The 20,926-nt window shown below is 37.4% G+C and overlaps 1 protein-coding gene across 3 annotated transcripts in view; it reads left to right on the forward strand.

Moving 5' to 3' along the window:
- The window catches only part of FHIP1A (FHF complex subunit HOOK interacting protein 1A), a 265,000-nt gene that overhangs the window by 173,360 nt on the left and 70,714 nt on the right, over positions 1 to 20,926 (forward strand). For 2 of the 3 annotated variants that reach the window (XM_015139343.3, XM_078002365.1), the window contains 3 exons: positions 4,278 to 4,904; positions 13,688 to 13,846; positions 15,680 to 15,766. In XM_015139343.3, the coding sequence (XP_014994829.3) occupies positions 4,278 to 4,904; positions 13,688 to 13,846; positions 15,680 to 15,766 (873 nt within the window). Of the gene's footprint in view, positions 1 to 160; positions 570 to 4,277; positions 4,905 to 13,687; positions 13,847 to 15,679; positions 15,767 to 20,926 lie in introns of those variants that run through there. The other variant, XM_015139347.3, reaches the window with a different exon arrangement.

Raw genomic sequence — 20,926 nt, forward strand, 5'->3', positions numbered from 1 at the left:
ATTTTTACCAGCATTGTTCATACTGTTGATTTTTATGTGTTTCTTTCTTTTTGGAATTGTGATACTTTACATTTAGGATCTGTATGTGATGAAGGCTAATGGTGCACCCACACACATACACATACACACGGGCACACACGTCTGTGTTTCTTAAAGTTTGTAGATTAACAAACATCTAGCTATGATCCGCAAAACATTTAAGTTGCTATTTCTGATCTCAGCTGGTTTACTTAATTAATGAGTGTGGGCTTTATAAGGTGTTGATTAGTTTTTTAAAATGGTATTTTCAGCCTAACAAAGTAAATTTGTTTTATAATTTGGGAATATTTGCAAAGTATATTTTGCTTGCTTTCATTCTTTTACCTACTGAGATCCCTCCGGCCCCATTAATTGTGTTTTTTCTTCCTCTGAGCTGAATCCTTGAGACTGAGTCTAGAGAGCTGAGAAGAAGCCAGGTGTGGGAAATGAGGCAAGGTCGGGAGTATAAGACAGCTGGTAATCAGGAGTAGACCAGGCCTGGGGGAGCCACTGTGAGCAGCGTGAAATCGTGGCATCCATAGCACCGGAAGGTAAAAGTTGGTGTGTGGGTGGAACTGGCAGCAAGCAGAAATCAGGGACACAGAAATATTGGAGTTTGATGGGAGTGATACGAAAAGAGGGCACAAAAGGAAAAAATAAGGAAAAGTCCAGGTCTTATCAGAGATCAGTTTATAGAAACTGAAAGAACTATGACACCATTGGAGTGAGAAAGTTGGGACTTGGGATAGAAGTTCTTTGGCATTTCAGTACAAATTGTGCTCTAGTCAAGAAGCTTCTTAGGCATTCCCTGCCAATATAGGAACCGGTCCCAAGATTGGGCCACCAGAGCCCGCTAGTAAAAGCAGGTCATGGGTGTGTCTGCCTGGAAAGGAAAAGGAGGTACCCTGGGAAGGTCCTAAGGAGAGAGGTTAAGGACATGTGGCAACACAAGCATAATCAGCACTTTGCTGAGCATTGTGTGTTTCATGACTCACATATGTTGGTTACAACACACCCATCTTCCAGGCAGTAAAACCAGTGGGTTAGGTCTGGGTCTTCAATGTATCTGCTCCATCTGAAAACAGTATAAGGGAACTACTTTAAGAGAGTAAAGATGCTTCAGTTTAAAAGCTGCTAAACAGTTTGCATTCTGTATAAAAATCTTAGTTCTCTTTTTAAGGTTTTTCATAGCAAAAAAAGGAGGTCTGTAAAGGAATGAATTGGAATAAATAATATAAATGAAGGTTAATTAATGAGAAAAATACAATTTATGGTTATGTACATAAAGACTTTTGCTGTGTCTTACATATTTGCATGCACATATATAGTTTATATAAAATATACATATGCATATGTATAAATTTATATTGCTTAGAAATTGCTGAGACTTAAGAGATCTCTAATTGTTAATTGTTTTTAACTCAATGGTTTGGTCTTTTTTGGACATTAGTACATGATTACTTTGTCTACCTTTGTTTTTATTTGTATTATGAAATTAGATAAACTTACAGGAAAGAATAAATAACCTTAAAATCTCATTTATATCTTTTTAGACTCACTTTTAATCATGTATCTACTTGGCAATGTATTTGCTTTTTAGCTTACATTTTAATGATAGAAAATGAATTTACTTAGTGTTTTTTTTTTGATGGCTCATACAATTTTTTTATATTGTATGGTGATATAATATATTTTGATTGTAATTCTCTTATTCTTGACCATTTGAGTCAATAGTATTTTTTTCATTATAGGAAAGTTGAACATGTTTTAAAAGATTATTTTTGGGTTGTTTCCTTGGGGCATTTTCCCCAAAGTCAGATTAACAAGTTAAAAAGGCAGGAACAATTTTATAGCTTCTATTACATATTGCCAGATTGTTTTCCAGAAAGATTGAGCTAATTTGCTACTCCACTATCAATGTATAAAGCACAGCCCCAGTTTTAGATAGTTTAGACAGTCTGGGCACACATGAAAAGTGTAATTACATTTTTATCCTGAGGTCTAGCTGTAAAGATAATTCTCATAAGTAAACTCAATATATGGACTTTGAAATTATAGAACTGATAAGGCATGTCTTTTGTTCTTCAGAATGTGGAGGCTTGAAGTTAGGGACTTTTGGGGCTGGACAATGTGTGGTGTGGAGGTAGAGGGTCCCTTTGGACCAGTGTGGTACTGTGATTGCATTCTATTGAGTTGTTGGCAGGGCCCAGAACAAAGGGATGGGGGAGAGCCAGGTCCCGGTGTTTCTGCTGCTACGACGGTGACCAGGTGCAAGGAATCCTGAAGGGCTTGGTGGAGGTTGTAGGATAGTGGGTGTACTTTGGAGTCAGGCATGCAGCAAAGGAGAAGAGGATGTCTAGTGGCTGTCCTGTGGCCACTAGTCAGTGGGCCAGGTACTCCCTGGGTAGGGGCTAGCCAAAGGCCTTCCTTTTTTTTATTAAAAATGTCAACTCAAGGGTGTTGGAGTGATTTTTTGCCTTTGTGACACAGCATTATCAACTTTATAATGGAAGTCAATGGAGATTATAGATTCTGTGGAAATTCTTTTATTCTGTAAGGGTGGACTTGCCTGGTCTATAAAGATTTTTTTTCCATTTCTGACAAGGGAGAGACAGACATTTCCCTGAGAAATAAATTTCCTTCATTGCTTATGCATGCTGACATAGCATTATGCCTTTGCCAGCTTCCCCAATGACTTGCAAAAATTCCATAACCTAAGTACTCATACAGAACATGTAACAGCACATCATAGAACTGGACCCGGAGGGTACTGCAAAAGACACATAGATTCCATGCAATTCAGAAAGGCAAAAAGGGACAAAGATAAAGTCATTGATAAATGTTTGGATGTTTAAAAATTATCGTATGTGTATATTTTCAAAGGAGTAAATGGAATGAGTATTATACCAGAAATTCTAAGTCATAAAGTTAAATGGAAGTTGAGATAAAAAATTGTTTTAGTTTCCAGGATGCAAAGTGGAAGTATCTGTTGGCACAGAAAGTGAGAAACCTTCAAATGCTAGCAGTGGGAAAGGAGAGAAGCTGACCGGGGCTGTGAGGTGACCTGTTTAGGGATTTTTATTTAAATTGTTAATTGAGTTTTTTGTGGTAAAGTATATATAACAAAATAGGCCACCTTAACCCATTTTGATTTTTGTTTTGTTTGAGGCTGGAGTGCAATGGCGTGATCAAGGCTTACTGCAGCCTCAATCTCCTGGGGCTCAAAAGATCCTTCTACCTCAGAGTCTCAAGGCATGCACCACCACACCCAGCTAATTTTTACAGTTATTTTGTAGAGACAGGGTCTCACTATTTTGCCCAGCCTGGTCTTGAAGTCCTAGGCTCCAGTGATCCTCCTATCTTGACCTCCCAAAGTGCTTAATTATCAGCTCTATTTCCAAAACTTTTTAATCACTCCAAACTTTAGGGGTTTATTTTGTAATTGGTTGTCTCAGAATTTTTAAGCTTAAAGAAACACAACATTCAAGCCCTTCATTTTTCAGTTTCAGTATATGCCACATGTTAGGGTTGATTCTACTAGTTGTATGTCGCTCGTTTATCAGTTTCCTTTAATCTTTTCTGTTGCTGCATGTTTGGTTGAAGAGGGCATCCATCCAAGTAGGGAAGGGAGGATATTGTTCTGCCAAGGGCATATGAGTAGCTGTGTTCCTCTGCTGAGATCTCCAGAGCAATTCTGTTTGTAGGAGAACATGGGTAGCATGGTTTCCTTGTGCTTATTTAATGTATTTTAAAATTAAAAAGCAATGTTATACATTTACAATCTAGAAAAAAATTTAAGAATTTGTCATGACTTTGAACATAAAAATGAGTCTTTTTGCATATTTTTCACATACATCTTTGACATAATTGATTATTATGCATCTAACATCTATAAATAGCTTGCTTTTTTCATCTAACATATCACTTACAATTTCTCATTTTCCTCAATTATGTTCATAATAAATAATCCAAAGAATGCATGTAGTTTAATTGATGTAACCATAGTATTTTCTTTGATATTTAGATTGTTGAAATTTATAACTGTGGAAGTAAACATCTTCAGACATCTTCTTTCTATAGTTTAACTCCTTCATTTTAGTGTTTGAGAGGAAGACACACACACACACAATGCTCACACATATCTTGTTGTGGGCAGTGGCTCCTGCACTTTTGGTGAAGATTTGGTAAAATCAGTGGTGATGTGTTTTTGTAATTATGATAAACATCAGATAGATGACAAATGTTTGACTTGGTTACAGGTTGTGAAAATCTTGGAGAAGCACGACCCCTTGAAGAACACCCAGGCAAAATATGGGTCTATCCCTCCAGATGAGGCCAGTGCTGTGCAGAATTATGTAGAACACATGCTCTTCTTGTTGATTGAAGAGCAAGCCAAGGATGCTGCAATGGGGCCGATTCTGGAATTTGTGGTCTCTGAGAACATCATGGAGAAACTTTTCCTTTGGAGCTTGAGAAGGGAATTTACTGATGAGACTAAAATTGAGCAGCTAAAGATGTATGAGATGTTGGTCACCCAGTCGCACCAGCCTCTGCTGCACCACAAACCCATTCTGAAGCCTCTGATGATGTTGTTGAGCTCTTGTTCAGGAACAACCACCCCCACTGTGGAGGAGAAGCTGGTTGTCCTACTCAATCAGCTCTGTTCCATTCTTGCCAAAGATCCATCCATTTTAGAACTCTTCTTCCACACTAGTGAAGACCAAGGCGCTGCCAACTTCCTCATCTTCTCCCTTCTGATTCCCTTCATTCACCGAGAGGGGGCAGTGGGCCAGCAAGCTCGGGATGCATTGTTATTCATCATGTCTCTCTCTGCTGAGAACAGCATGGTGGCCCATCACATCGTGGAGAACACCTACTTTTGTCCAGTAAGTCTCTCTCCTTGGCACGTTTTCCACTCACTCCCTTTTTTCTCTTTTGTTGCTAATGATGAATACTATCTTACTCCCTTTTTTCTCCCAGTAAGTTGTAGTTGGCACCTCCTATGGAAAGATGTTTAGAGGAAATCTTTTGGAGGGAGCAGAGGAGTCTAAGTTGAGATGCTATTTGTCTGAGCAGCATCAGCTCATCATAAGCCAACAGAGGAAGCTAGATGTGTTACCGTTTTTGGTTAATTTTTTACTGCATTAAGAATGATTTTAATTGTTTTAGGAGCATAGGAGCATATCCTGAGAAATTGGTAAAACCTGTGCTTTCTCATTCCTTAGCTTTTCAGGTTGATTTTGCTCCAAGGAATCATGGCATGTGATAAGACCTCCACTGCTGGTTTCACAAATTAATTTGTTTCTCAGCAAGAAAATGACCGCTAGTTTTAGTGTATTTTGTTGTCATAGGAACATGGGGTGGTGGAGTGGGAGTTCAACAGTCAGTTAGTGTGTAGGGGTCACGCTGACAACACCAAATGCTGGCAAGATGTGGAGGAGTAGAAACTCTCATTCATTGCTGATGGGAATGCACAATGGTACAGCTACTTTGGAAGACAGTTTGGCAGTTTCTTACAAAACTAAACATACTCTTGCTGTGTGGTCCATCTATTGCACTCCTTGATATTTACCTAAAGGAGTTGAAAACTTATGTCCACCCAAAAACCTGCACATGAATGTTTATAGAAGCCTTATTTATAATTTGCAAAAACTTGGAAGCAAACAAGATGTCTTTTAGCAGGTGAATAGATAAATAAAGTGGGGGTATATGCAGATAATGGAATATTTTTCAGCTAAAAAGAAATGAGCTGGTAAGCCATGGATAGATATGGAAGAACCTGAAATGCTTATTACTAAGTGAAAGAAGCCAATCTGAAAAGGGTGCCTACTGTATGATTCCAACTATGTGACATTCTGGAAAAGGCAAAACTATGGAGACAATAAAAAGACTATTTTCTTCCCCTGAGCATTGGGGCAGGGTGAGGGATGAATAATCAAAGCACACAGGACTTTTATGGCAGTGAAATTACTTTGTATGATACTAGAATGGTGGGTACATGTCAATATACATTTGTCCAAACCCATAGAATGTAAAACACTGAGTGAGCGCTTATGTAAACTATGGTTTTGGGGGTGACTCTACTATGTCACTGTGAGTTCATCAGTTGTAACAAATGTAGCCCTCTGGTAGAGGATATTGATAATCAGGGAGGCTGTGCATGTGTTGGGGCAGCGTGTATGTGGGATATCTCTGTACCTTCCTCTCAGTTTTGTTGTGAACCTTAAACTGCTCTAAAGAAAACCTCTTAATAGCAGTTTTGAGAGGGAGCTATACGAGGTTTGGGTTTTAGCTTATTTGAATTGTTTAATTCAGTTGTGTAATTCTGCTGTTAAAGGAGAGCAGATATTGTAACAAATCAAAATATTCAGGTGGTTCACTTGATCAATATGCAAAAGGCAATTTAGAAAATACCATTTACAAGAGCAACATAATCATAAGGTATCTTGAAATAAATCTAACAAATACATGAAAGGCCTTTGTGGAGAAAATTATAAAGGGCATAAAAGATCTAAATAAATGGAAAGCTCTACAGCCTGTAGATACTGTACAGATGAGACATTCCTGCAAATTAATCTATAAAGTTGATGCAATTTATGTTTTAAAAACTTTTTATTGTAAGAAAAAGTAAAATACAGAAAATTTAAAACACTAAGATGAACAGTGTATGCACACCACCTAGATTCAAAGTTGTTAATATTTTGCCATTCTTTGGTATTTTATGCTTTTATTTGTTTTTGTTGTACCATTTGAAATTAAGTTACAGATGTTAGATACTTTAGTCTGTATTTCCTATGAATGGGGACATTCTCCCACATAACCACAATACTGTTATTATACCTAAGAACATTATACAATAATTCCTTAATACGATCTAGTATCCAGTTCTCCCATTATGCCCCAAATTACTTTCATAGCTTTTTTCTCCCCCTTTGTAGAGTCCAATAAAAGATATACATCTAGCTATCAGGTCTCTTTAGTCTCCATTAATATAATAACAACCTGCCACTTTTCTTCCCCATGACATTGACTTTTTAAGAGACCAAGCCATTGTCTTATAAAACATCCCCACATTCTGAGTTTGATTGTTTCTTGTGTAGTTTGACTTGTCCCTAACCCTGCATTTTCTACAAATTGGACTTACATCTACACGCCCAGTTAAATTTAGGTTAAATATTTTTGGCAAGGATACTTTACAAGTGATGCTATATACTTTTTGCATTACAGCAAGGGGCCTATGTTAAGTTATTCCACTATTGGTGATGCAATGAGACCCCAGTTAATACTTATCAGAGTAGTAAGTGTTAAGTGGTAACTGTGTTGTCAAGAGTGTGAAAACAAACAAAAAAAAAGAACTTTTGAGAATATAAATTGGCATGGTAACTCAGGAAAGCAGTATGGCAATGTTTGGTAAACCTGAATATTTGCATACCGTGTGATCCTGCAAATTCCCTTCTAGATATCTGGCCTGGAGAAATCTGGCACTTATTTACAAGGATACATATACAAAGATGTTCAATAAAACAGTGATTTGAACAACAGAAAAATAGAAGTACGTGAAGTGAAAGATAAACTGGTTTATTCATACATCAGTGGAATACTTTTCAGCATTCAAAGTGTATGAATAGTGTACTGTCATGTAACTATGTGTATGAACAGCAGTAAATCAAAAAACATATTGAGTTATTTATTTATTTATTGAAACAGAGTCTCGCTCTGTCACCCAGGCTGGAGTGTGGTGGCGTGATCTCGGCTCACTGCAACCCTGCCTCCCGGGTTCAAGTGATTCTCATGCCTCAGCCTCCCGAATAGCTGGGACTACAGGCGTGTGCCACCATGCCTGGGTAATTTTTTGTATTTTTAGTAGAGACAGAGTTTCACCGTGTTGACCAGGCTGGTCTCAAACTCCTGACCTCAAGTGATCTGCCCGCCCGGCCTCCCAAAATGCTGGGATTACAGGCATGAGCCACTGTGCCGCCTAGAGTTTACATAAAATTTTAAAACGCAGAATCTTAGTGTATGCTGTTTTTTGGATACATGTGTATACAGTAAAAGTACAAAACAACCGCAAGGATAATAATATATGCGAAGTTCAAGACTGTGACTTTCTGGGGGTGAAGGAAGGAGAAGGGATGGTAATGAGATTGGAGTGGGGTGTAGTTCTATTTCTAATTTTTATTGTTTGAAAAAATCAGAGTGTTCTGAAGAAATTTTTGCAGAATATTAAAATCTGTTAAGTCTTGGTGATGGGTTTCTATTATGCTTTGTGTATTTTTGATATTTCATAATTAAAAAATGTAAATATATTATGACAAGAATGGACCATTTTTAATGTTTAGATTTCTATTTAACTGTGTCATAAGCAGATTTTAGTTGAGTGTTGCTTTTATAAAAATGTATTTTAAAACACTGTACAGATCATTAAAGTTGGAGTGAAAACAACATCTCCAGCTGACCTTGTTTGCTAGAATGGAACACGAGCTTCATTGTGTTAAGTTGCCCCTTAGGATAGATCCCATAATCTCATTTGTACCCAGTTTTCTATAATTACATCTGACAACGTAATTAAAAAAAAAAGGCCTCTTTATGTTGAAGATAAAAGCATACTCTATTAACCATCCAGCTAAGGACCACAGTTGACAAAAAGATTTCTCTAATTAGTATGATTGTCAAAGCGTGTTAGCATCAGGCTGTTGGAAAAGTAATGACTCTTTCAGGAAATTGGACCCCTTTTGTAAACCTTTACTGTTATAGTTGATAGGAAGAGCTTGCTGGTTCTGCTGCCTCATAACTCAAGACGTGCTTTCCCAGGAAAAGAAGGAGAATGAAGATACTCTAGGGAACAATTTGGTGCCAACAAAAGGGGACTAAATGACCCTGTCACTTTTTAAAAAAAAAAAACAAATATTGACTGTTAAGCCCATGCCACTGTTATATACTGGCAAATGTAGAAAACGGTGTATACGTAAATCAAGTAATGCAAATTAAAGCAAGCGACCTTTAGGTACACAGCCGCAGGTAGAATGTTATTTATCCCATATCCAAAATTTATGAGGCTTTTTATTTTGGCAAGTTGTATCAAATAGTCCCCACCAGGTGTTATGCTGCGAGCTTCAGACTAAAGCCATCTGCCAAAAATCTTTGTGTTTGCTAAAATTAACCAGATATCATTAGATGTTTAAAGTTAAACATTACTTGTTCACTGCTCTGTACATGTCTTCTTCCTTTTTTTCTTTTTTTTTGTATGTCATCTTTCTTTCCTTCATTGGAAACATTTCTATGTGTAAAACATTATGCAAATCTTGGTACATGCATTATTTTCTTTAATCCTGGCAACAACTCAGTGAAGAAACGGAAATTTAGAGAACTTTAATAACTGCCTGTCAGTGGCAGACTCTGGTTCAAAACCACGTTTGTCTGATACTAAAATCCTTGGTCTCAGCAACTGCGTTGCTATACTGCTGCCAGGGAAGTTGTTTGCTTTTTTGTCTATTGTTATCCTTGTGGTTTTACATGTGATTTGTTTCTTTTAAAGAGATTCTTGAGGGAAAATAAGTGAAAAATAAGTGCACATAAGTGAAAAATAAGTGAAAAATGGGTTAATGCTTAATGTGTTGGGAATAAATAGAATATTTTGCAATTTGTGTGTGTGTGTGTGAATGGGAATCCAAGGATCAATAAAAGTCTAAAATACTGGATGGGAATTTTATTTTTAATGAGCTGTTGAATACATCTATGTTTAAACTTTTGTAATTTAATTCTAAGTTAAAAAATGAAATTTAAAAGTAAATAGAATGTTCTATTCATCTCTTAACCTAGAAAAGTTAGCTACAGACCTGTTGGTATCTTTCCTTTTCCTTGTCCTGTTCCCACAGCACTCTATATCCCCTTAGGTAGTAATTATCTTTCTTGCATTTATTGGTTTATCAGCCATATTCTCCATCTCTCCCGGTCTGCCTTGTTCACTAATCTTTCCCCAGGACCAATCTTGCGTATGTCTGGCCCACAGACTGTGTTCTAGAAATATGTGCAGTCTGGATGAATGAATCTGAACTCTGAGCACAGCCTAGGAAGGGAGGATATAAATACCATAAAGATTTAGAATCTTTTCCTAAGACTGTATAATACTCTTTATTCTGCAGAATATTTTCTCCTCTGTTTCTTTGCCATTCTGAAGGAGATAGCAGAGAAACTTTTTGTAGTGGCAGGAACATGACAGGACTTCCTGTTCAGCTGTCACTTCTGTACGGACAACGTCTTTCTGTCTTCTGGGAGTATCCTTGTGCATACAGAGTATCCTTCTGTACAGGGACTATCCTTCTGTACAGGGACTATCCTTCTGTACAGGGACTATCCTTCTGGATGGGCAGGCTTCTGTTCACATCTCAGCCATGCCCTTTCAGAATACTCATTTTAAAAAGTGAATATTACATATGTGTTATTTTTAATTACTGTCACTGAGGTATGTAATTTGAAAATTAATGTTGCTGTAATTATATTGATATACTGAATAGTTACTCCCAGCTTTTTAGTCAGACAAATTAAGCCTGTCTTTATGAATTCATCTTCAGAGCCTCAAAGTGGTTAAGAAATCAGGAGTATGCAGAATTAAAGCCTTTGTTCTGTGGTTAATTTAGCAGGAGTTAGCAAATGTAATTGATTTAAAAAAATGTGGCATCAAGATTAGATTTCTCTTCGAGGAGAACTTTTGGTCTCTGTTCTCTTTTGCCGGAGATTTCTGATTTCTAAGAAGCAACTCATTTGGGTCACATTCAAAACTGGAATGAAAGTGTTTGTATGGGTATGTTCACTTTGAATAGGGGACATTCTCCTTTGGGACCACAGATGCCCTGATTTTTTAAAAAGAGGTAAATGTACTGTCTTGTTTACGGTTGTATTTTCTTAATGTAGTACCTGGCCTGAAGTAAGTGTTTGGTATTTCTTTTTTTAAGGAGTGAGTAAATGAATGAGTGATTAAAGGTTGCCAGGGACCAGGAAATGGAACAGAGAAATGTATATAATTTTTTGATTTCTCTAGTACTGAAATGGTTCATCTATTTGTCTCCCTGTCCTTTATACTCTACTGGGGGCTCCTATACCATCTCCCCCACCCCTCCTAGATCCTCCCATGACTTCATATGGTCTCTCCATGTTAAGACCTCCCCGACCTGTACTCTGTTGTTGAGTTGCGTATGTTATTCATGGGAAGGACTCCTAGCATCTGAAACTCAACATACCTGACTGGACAAATCATCCATACCTCCAGTGTGGACTGGAATGAACAAGTCTTGTTCTCCAGAACAAGTCAGGAGAGGTGGAGAGGTAGGCAATACACTAATACATGCAAGAAAGATGATTGCTACACAAAGGCATACAGAGAGTGCTGTGAGAACAGGACAAGGGGAAAAGGGAGGCAACAATAGGTCTACAGATAATTTTTTTCTAAGTTTAACATACCTAAGCCCACCCCTCCTCCTGACTTCCTGTTTGTGATGCCAGGCACTGTGGATTATTTTGTCATATCTCATCTGTCTAAATCTCCCTTTCCTTCTCTCTCTGGTTCATATGGCTTGAGGTCCTATCTACATGTTGACGGCTCCATCTCTAGCCCAGAGCTCTCTTTTAAGCATCGGCCCTACGTATCTGAATACTGGGCTCTCCATTTGGATGCCTCACACGCTCCTCATGTTGTCCTATAAAACCCTGCAGGATCTGATTCCCGTTCACCTTGCCAGCCTCTTTCTACCTGTAATTCTGCACTCTAACAATACTGCGCTTCTCTTAGTTCCTGGAGAATACCATCTTTGCTTTCTCCTTTGAGCTTTTGTATATGCTGTTTTCTCTGCTTGGAATATTCTTCCCCCTACTCTTTTTCTGGCTAACTTCTACTTACTCTTCATCAGCTTAGACATCACTTCTTCTGAGAATATTTCCTGCTGCCAACCCTCCAAATCTGAGTTAAGTCTTTTGTACACCCACAGCACTATATATTTTCTATTATGTATTCTGAGCATTTCTAACACTGTTTTAATTGCCTGTTAATCTCTCATTAGACAGTGAGATCAATGAGTATGTCACTATTTCTTTTCTGGGCCTGCCTCATTATATTTTCTTGAATGTTTCCATCTCATTTGAGGCCATTGTCACCTCAGGGTTTGTGCTAGAGCAAAGACTTTTGTAGCTGGCCTTTTTTTTTTTTTTTCTTTTTCTTTTAAGGCACTCCAGCTCTGTCGGCCAGGCTGGAGTACAGTGGGCCAGGCTGGAGTACAGTGGTCCAGTCTCAGCTCACTGCAACCTCCGCCTCCCAGGCACAAGTGATTCTCTCTTACCTCAGTCTCCTGAGTAGCTGAGATTACAGACTCATGCCACCATGCCCAGCTAATTTTGTATTTTTAGTAAAAACTGGGTTTCGCCTTGTTGGTCGGACTGGTCTCAAACTCCTGGTTCAAGTGATCCACCCACCTCAGCCCTGCAAAGTGCTGGGATTACAGGCATGAGCCACCACCCCTGGCCCCATAGCTGACTCCTTTGCATTCATTCTGTGCCATCCCTGGCCATCCTATACGTATCTAGCAAGTCAGGATCTCCAAGTTGCTGCTTAATTCAGTATCACTTCCCAGCTGGGAGGCCTCCAGTACTATGAAATTCATTGCTTCCCTGGTTTGATATTCCACAAAGTAAAATCAACAAGCACTCAGCATTAAGTGTGTTATCTTCTTACATTTCTGTGTCTATTAAAGGCATCACCATTTTCTTGGTGACCAAGTTGGGTAAGTTGACAGTTTTGAGGTATCCCACTTACCAAGCCCAAAGGCTGTCAGTTTAAATTAAGGAACAGAACAGTAAGGGAGGAAGCAAGCCCTAAGAGTATTGGATTAATGCCAGACTGATAGATGTCATGATTAGATCACCCTCATATCCACCTTCCATGTGATACTCAAATTTTATTTCCTCCTCTCTTTTCCTAGTGCTGATGCCTCCATGTAGACTCACTTTATCTCTGCTTGAATCTTGTCATTACATCTAACTAGCTGATTGCTGTCCCCCAATTCTTTCTCCTTGCTATTGTTTGTGAAGATCAAATGAGAAAATATATGTGGAAGTGCTTTCTAAACTACAAACGTGCAGCTGTCAGTCATGACCTCAAGCATGCAAGGAATTGCATGGAATCTTTCTCATAAAGCTCATGGTTCCAATGTATGTGACTTTCTGTCCTGGACCACCTCAAAACAGGGGATTCTCTAGGCTGGGGTATGTGCCTTCTCTGTATTTGCCCTTGATGTATTGTACTATAGGATGTTGTTTATGAATTTGTTCCTCTCCTGAATTTCTTGAGGCTAGAATAATGTTTCATTCATCTTTGTGTGTACTTCCCCTGCACCAAGGCCAGCATAGTGCCTGGCACATGAGAGATGAGCAACCCATACCAACTGTGTATATATTAGCCAGATAGTTCTGGTATTGCTGTCCTTCTGCCAGAGTTGTTCTTCCCTACTATCTCCACCTGTTTGCATCGTTTTTAGCTGGCTGATGGGCTCTTATACCTTTAATACCTTGCTACTTAAAGATATAGTTTTGGAAACAGCAGCATTGGCATCACCTGTGAGCTGTTAATTGCAGGTTGAGAACTTTGGAAAAGCATTTATTTTGTTTTTATTTCTGAATACAGGTACTTGCAACTGGGCTCAGTGGTCTCTACTCTTCCCTGCCTACAAAGCTAGAAGAGAAAGGCGAGGAATGGCACTGCCTTCTGAAAGATGACTGGCTTCTACTTCCTTCTCTTGTCCAGTTCATGAACTCCCTGGAGTTTTGCAATGCAGTCATACAGGTACCAGAGCACGATGAAGGATCCCTTTGCTATAGCTTCATTCAGAGCACAAGCATTGCAAAGGATTAATTTAAAAGCATTCACTTTTTAAAATGTTAATAAATGTTTATGGAATATTGGTGCTTTACTTTAAGCCAAGTGAATGTCCTTGAATGAGTGAAAATGTTAGTTTGTAGGTTTCTGTAAGTTTTAACTGAGAAAAAGAAATGAGTAGATTTTCTTTATCTTCTTTATAAAAAGTGTTAATTCTGTTTTGATTATCTACTTAGCCATCAAAAAATAAGTTCAATGCCTGACTCATTAAATAGATATTTTTAGGTTTCTAAGTACTCCAGATTATACCACTTCTACTTCAAGGTCTTCTTGGGAATTTATAAAGGAGAACACTTTATTTTGCTTAATGGTGCATACTACATAAAGAATATTGTTATCCCAATTGAATTTAGAAGAAGTTAAGCATTTTCATTGAAACACAAATTAAATTTGCTTTGAAATTGGCCTGTTTGGGGGGGAAAAAAAAACAACCACTGAACTCTTGTGTATTTGGCTTCTTGATTAGATTTTTACCTTTAGATTTCTTGTTACTGTTTTCAATAAAAATCAGATTTTATATATATTTAAAGATGTGGTAAGTTTTCATAAAAATGTTTTGTTCCATATAGCATAAATATTACCTTAATGTTAGATTTATTAAGAAATCAAGTTTTCTTTATAGTGATTGTAGGATGAAAAATGTTAGTTATAATCTGTTTATTTACCAAATAAAGAAATAGCCTCTGGAAGAAAATACAAGTAAATTATTTTAGTTCCATCTCATTTTTATTGCTAAGTCAAAGGAAGTTTTATTTATATATAAGAAAAATGGATTACATCTTATTTTTTCCTTTAATATTGAGTCTATCAACATTTTCTTGCAGTTTGTGGAAATAAAAAAGATGGAACTACTATTAGTTCTTCCCCAAAAATATATACACACAGAGAGATTATCAGTAATTTAAAGATCTAGCCTCACTTTCCTAGAAATTGCTTTTTACTTTGTTGTTTGACTTTCTTCCTCTTTTTCATTGTCATCTTTTTTAAGAAAGAGAAATAAAGCTAATAGGCATGGTAAGAACAGGGAAATTATATATTTCATACTGTATTTTGACATTGAAACCAGATACTTTTAAGATTTTTTGTTTGGGGAAGACTACTGAAAAGGTTACTTATAAAAGATATTAGTAGAGGGTTATCCACACTAAATATATTTTGGAAATCAAATATGAGAAGTATTGTACCTCTGATAATGTTTTCTGCTTTTGAATATTATCTATTTTTCTGAAAATATTTTTAAATGCCTTTCTCTTTAATATAAGTGACTATCAGGAAATACATATTTAAAATGAGAAAATGTTTTCTGCCCGCAAAATAAATGTATTTAATTGTTCGCTTTGACAGTTATGCTTAGTTTTTAAAATTAGTTACAGGTTGAGATGTGATTTAGAAGAAAGTAAGGGGCAAAAATTAAACTTTCCAGTTTGTTAACTTTAATTTATGAATCCTTATACGTACTCAGTCTGTTTATTGTGTTTTTTCCAAACACACAGTTTAAAATTACCAATATTATGTTTGAAAGTTCAACTTCTGTGAATTTTAACCAAGCTGTTTATGCTGGAATAAGCTATTTGAAGGGCTTACATGACAGTATGAGGTCTGATTTGTTCTTTAATCACAGAATAAATGTCCAAAATTTGGATTTCCTTTTTGAGTTCAGGATGTACACAGAATTGTTTTGTTTTAAGAACTGAAGATTGAACTCTTTGCCTTTTTCTTGACTATCTGCATCTCTCTTAGGTGGCTCACCCCTCGATTCGAAATCAGCTTGTCAATTACATTTACAATGGATTTTTGGTACCAGTCTTGGCTCCTGCTCTCCATAAGGTCAGTGATTGGCTCATGTAATCTTCTGTCTCTATAATACAAGTGATGGACACTGAGGAGGGTAAACACAGTGTAACTGATTTGATGGTGACTTTAGCCTTATTTTTCTTCTATCTCTATTTCTTAACAATATCAAACACAGGTCTTAAAATGGCCACAGCTTAAACTGATGGGTTCTATCTGGTGTCATAGAACACAGTATTGTGAGTGTCAAGTAGGATAGTCAGCCCAAAGGAACGTTGGCAGATAGACTCCGACTCTGTGCCTGCTTCGCTTTGTGGGTGGTGGCTACTTGGAACTGTCAAGCTGTCCTCCAAGGCTGAGTCTGTCATAGAAAATGCAAGGTATGCCGTGGGCATGGAGAGGAGCAGTAGTAGCACAAGTGCCATAGATTTGCTGTCTACTTAATAGAACATAATTTTTTATTGTAACAGTTTTGTGACAGCAAAAATTAAAGTGAAGCTGTCATTTTTCCTTCACTAAATAAAGTTAAGGTTCCATCAAAGGTTGGCTGTCTCATTAGCACCACTCTGATTTTCTTATGACTCTCTGATTTTGTATGATAAATCAACTGATATATTTTCCATTGTGAGCTGTCAGGCAACACCCCTGGGCCTAGAATTCTGATTTTTCATTTTTCCTTCACTAAATACAGAGACTTGTGCAGTATTTAGTTCAGGGAATCTTTGTCAAGATTTTGGAATCACACCTCTGGCAGGGACAGAAGCAAAGAGCAACTTGATCATATGTTGTTTTGATGGAATGCCCACCATTCTGCATCCTGAAGTTCAATTTCTACAGGCTTTTATTTTACAGAAGCCAAAAATACTTGATTATGGCAATGTTGAAACCTTGCCATCCAAGCTGATGGGGTTTCTGGTTTAGAGCAGATCTTGACAGAAGATGTTCATCTCTTACTATTTAGTGCCTCTCCAGCATAGTGGCCATGTTTTCCAAGCCAAACAGAGTACTTGGTTTGACTTAGATTTTTGTGTTATTTCTAGGTTCGAGAGGTCATCTTTGATGTGGTTTAAACATAAAAATACTGAGGTTTCCATGTTATTTTAGTAGTTTATGGCCGCAAAAGAACCAAGTCTGTGAAATTAGATCTCTCTTGGAAAATAAGGGATTAACTTTGGAAAATACAGAACTTGTATTTGTTTCTAGGTTAACTTTGTGTTTGTCAGTATTTCATTGTTCCAGGGATGGAATGGGTATCTTGCATTGAAGATCTCTAAACCTCTGCATGGAAGAATTTTCCTCTTTGGAGGAACACAAGAGTGCTATAGAAATTCTCTGGCAGTAATTATCCATATATACTCTCACACATTTAGACTTTTTTCTTCATTTGTTTCCATCCTTTTCCTCATTGACCTATTGACATAAAATAATTTCCTGTCATTATTATAATAGTGATAATTATTATAATTACTATTTGTTCAGGAAATTTTATGTTATTATAATTAGCACACTTTAGTGTTACAAACATTAGTGATAGCTCTTTATCCATAATTGAGGATGAAAACCACCTCAGAGAGCTGTTACGAGGATCTTACTGGTCAGCCCACACTTCTTCTTCATAGCACTTAGCACAAGTGGAGTTAAATCATTACGTGTGCTATTACTTGCTTAATGTCTTCTCCACAGTGGTATGTACACTTTTATGTATGGCATATTATCACATGTGTTTTGTTCACTGGGATATCTCCAGTGCTGAACACGGTACCTTAGACTTAGGAGGCTGAAGAAACAACACACCAATGGAACGCATGTTAAAGTACCTTCCCAGATAGTGGTTTGTAAGAGAATAATAGCTAACATTTGATCTAGCACTTTATATGTATTATGTAATATCCTCAGTTGTGCCCATAATTAAAATATGAGAGTTTTAAAACCATAAAGTTAATACATGTTTATTGTAAAAATAAAAAAGTCAATGCTGAATATGTAAAATGAAAAGCGAATGTTACTGTATTAGGTTTGAATTTCCAACCCCTAATTCCGATTTCTTAACTTGTATCCATTGCAGACAATTTCTCTCAGGGCTATATAGCAACTAGGGAAACAAAGATGGATTTTTTCCTTCTTAATTAATTTTTCTCCCTGTTCTCCATCTGTTTTTTGTTTGTTTGCTTTTTTATCATTTAGAATGAACAGGGTTAGGGAGGGAGCAGGCCAGGGAAGGTGAACAGCCTCTCCTGTGGCTCTTGGCTCCCTATGTGGTTGATGAAGAAAGGAGCCATTTCACGAGTGGCAGGGCAGGAAATCAGAAGCACATGAACAAAGAAGTCTAGAACTGGATGTTTCTTGAGGGGTTCCCAGTGAGAGCAGTCATATCCTATATCCTATGTTTCCCCCTTTAATATGGGGAATGATGCCAAGAAGTCTGGGCTCAGGTCTACTGGAAGGGACTCCTGTCTGTGTTTTCTATACTCCATGTCCACTGCCTTGACATGAGCATTATTTTTTTTTAATTGTGTATTTATTTTTATTATACTTTAAGTTCTGGGATACACATGCAGAACGTGCAGGTTTGTTACATATGTATACACATGCCATGTGGTTTGCTGCACCCGTCAACTCGTCATCTACATTGGGTATTTCTCCTAATGCTATCCCTCCCCTAGGCCCCCACCCCCTGACAGGCCCCGGTGTGTGATGTTCCCCTTTCTGTGTCCATGTGTTCTTGTTGTTCAACTCCCACTTATGAGTGAGAACATGCGGTGTTTGGTTTTCAGTTCCTGTGTTAGTTTGCTGAGAATGATGGTTTCCAGCTTCATCCATGTCTCCGCAAAGAACATGAACTCATTCTTTTTTATGGCTGCATATTCCATGGTGTATTCCATGGTGTATATGTGCCACATTTTCTTTATCTAGTCCATCATTGATGGGCATTTGGGTTGGTACCAAGTCTTTGCTATTGTTAGTAGTGCTGAAATATATATAATATATATTGTTAGTGTGCATGTGTCTTTATAGTAGAATGATTTATAATCTTTTGGGTATATACCCAGTAATGGTATTGCTGTGTCAAATGGTATTTCTGGTTCTAGATCCTTGAGGAATTGCTGCACCATCTTCCACAGTGGTTGAACTAATTTACACTCCCGCCAACAGTGTAAAAGTGCTACTATTTCTCCACATCCTCTCCAGCATCTGTTGTTTCCTGACTTTTTAATGATTGCCATTCTAACTGGCATGAGATGGTATCTCATTGTGGTTTGGATTTGCATTTATCTAATGACCAGTGATGATGAGCTTTTTAAAATATGTTTGTTGGCTGCATAAATGTCTTCTTTTGAGAAGTGTCTGTTCATATCCTTTGCTCATTTTTTGATGGGGTTTTTTCTTGTAAATTTGTTTAAGTTCCTTGTAGATTCTGGATATTAGCCCTTTGTCAGTTGGATAGATTGCAAAAGTTTTCTCCCATTCTGTAGGTTGTGTGTTCACTTTGATGCTAGTTTCTTTTGCTGTGCAGAAGCTCTTTAGTTTAATTAGATCCCATTTGTCAATTTTGGCTTTTGTTGCCATTGCTTTTGATGTTTTAGTCATGAAGTCTTTGCCCATGCCTATGTCCTGAATGGTATTGACTAGGTTTTCTTCTAGGGTTTTTATGGTTTTAGGTCTTACATTTAAGTCTTTAATCCATCTTGAGTTAATTTTTGTATAAGGTGAAGGAAGGGGTCCAGTTTCAGTTTTCTGCATATGGCTAGCCAGTTTTCTCAGCACCATTTATTACATAGGAAATCCTTTCCCCATTGCTTGTTTTAGTCAGGTTTGTTGAAGATCAGATGGTTGTAGATGTGTAGCATTATTTCTGAGGTCTCTGTTATGTTCCACTGGTCTATATATCTGTTTTGGTACCAGTACCGTGCTGTTTTTGTTACTATAGCCTTGTAGTATAGTTTGAAGTCAGGTAGTGTGATGCCTCCAGCTTTGTTCTTTTTGCTTAGGATTGTCTTGGCTATACAAGCTCTTTTTTGGTTCCATATGAAATTTAAAGTAGTTTTTTTCTAATTCTGTGAAGAAAATCAATGGTAGCTTGATGGGGATAGCATTGAATCTATAAATTACTTTGGGCAGTACGGCCATTTTCACGATATTGAGTCTTCCTATCCATGAGCATAGAATGTTTTTCCATTTGTTTGTGTCCTCTCTTATTTCCTTGAGCAGTGGTTTATAGTTCTCCTTGAAGAGGTCCTTCACATCCCTTGTAACTTATATTCCTAGGTATTTTATTTTCTTTGTAGCAGTTGTGAGTGGGAGTTCACTCATGATTTGGCTCTCTATTATTGATGTGTAGGAATGCTTGTGATTTTGCACATTAATTTTGTATCCTGAGACTTTGCTGAAGTTGTTTTCAGTTTAAGGAGATTTTTGGCTGAGACGAGGGAGTTTTCTAAATATACAATCATGTCATCTGCAAACAGACACAATTTGACTTCTTCTCTTCCTGTTTGAATACCCTTTATTTCCTTCTCTTGCCTGGTTGCCCTGGCCAGAACTTCCACTATTATGTTGAATAGAAGTGGTGAGAGAGGGCATCCCTATCTTGTGCCAGTTTTCAAATAGAATGCTTTCAGCTTTTGCCTATTCAGTATGATATTGGTTGTGGGTTTGTCATAAGTAGCTCTTATTATTTTTAGATACATTCCATCAGTACTTAGTTTATTGAGAGTTTTTAGCGTGAAGGGGTGTTGAATTTTATCGAAGGCCTTTTCTGCATCTATTGAGATAATCATGTGGTTTTTGTCATTGGTTCTGTTTATGCGATGGATTAGGTTTATTGATTTGCATATGTTGAACCAGCCTTGCATCACAGGGATGAAGCTGACTTGATTGTCGTGGATAAACTTTGATATGCTGCTAGATTCAGTTTGCCAGTATTTTCTTGAGGATTTTCACATCGATGTTCATCAGGGACATTGGCCTGAAATTTTCTTTTTTTGTTGTGTCTCTGCCAAGTTTTGGTATCAGGATGATGCTGGCTTCATAAAATTAGTTAGGGAGGAGTCCCTCTTTTTCTATTGTTTGGAATAGTTTCAGAAGGAATGGTACCAGCTCATCTTTGTACCTCTGGTAGAATTTGGCTGTTAATCTGTCTGGTCCTGGGCCTTTTTTTGGTTGGTAGGCATTAGTTAACTTCTTATTGGTCTGTTC

The sequence above is a fragment of the Macaca mulatta genome, chromosome 5, assembly GCF_049350105.2.
Source record: "Macaca mulatta isolate MMU2019108-1 chromosome 5, T2T-MMU8v2.0, whole genome shotgun sequence".
In the NCBI taxonomy this organism is placed as follows: Eukaryota; Metazoa; Chordata; class Mammalia; order Primates; family Cercopithecidae; genus Macaca; species Macaca mulatta.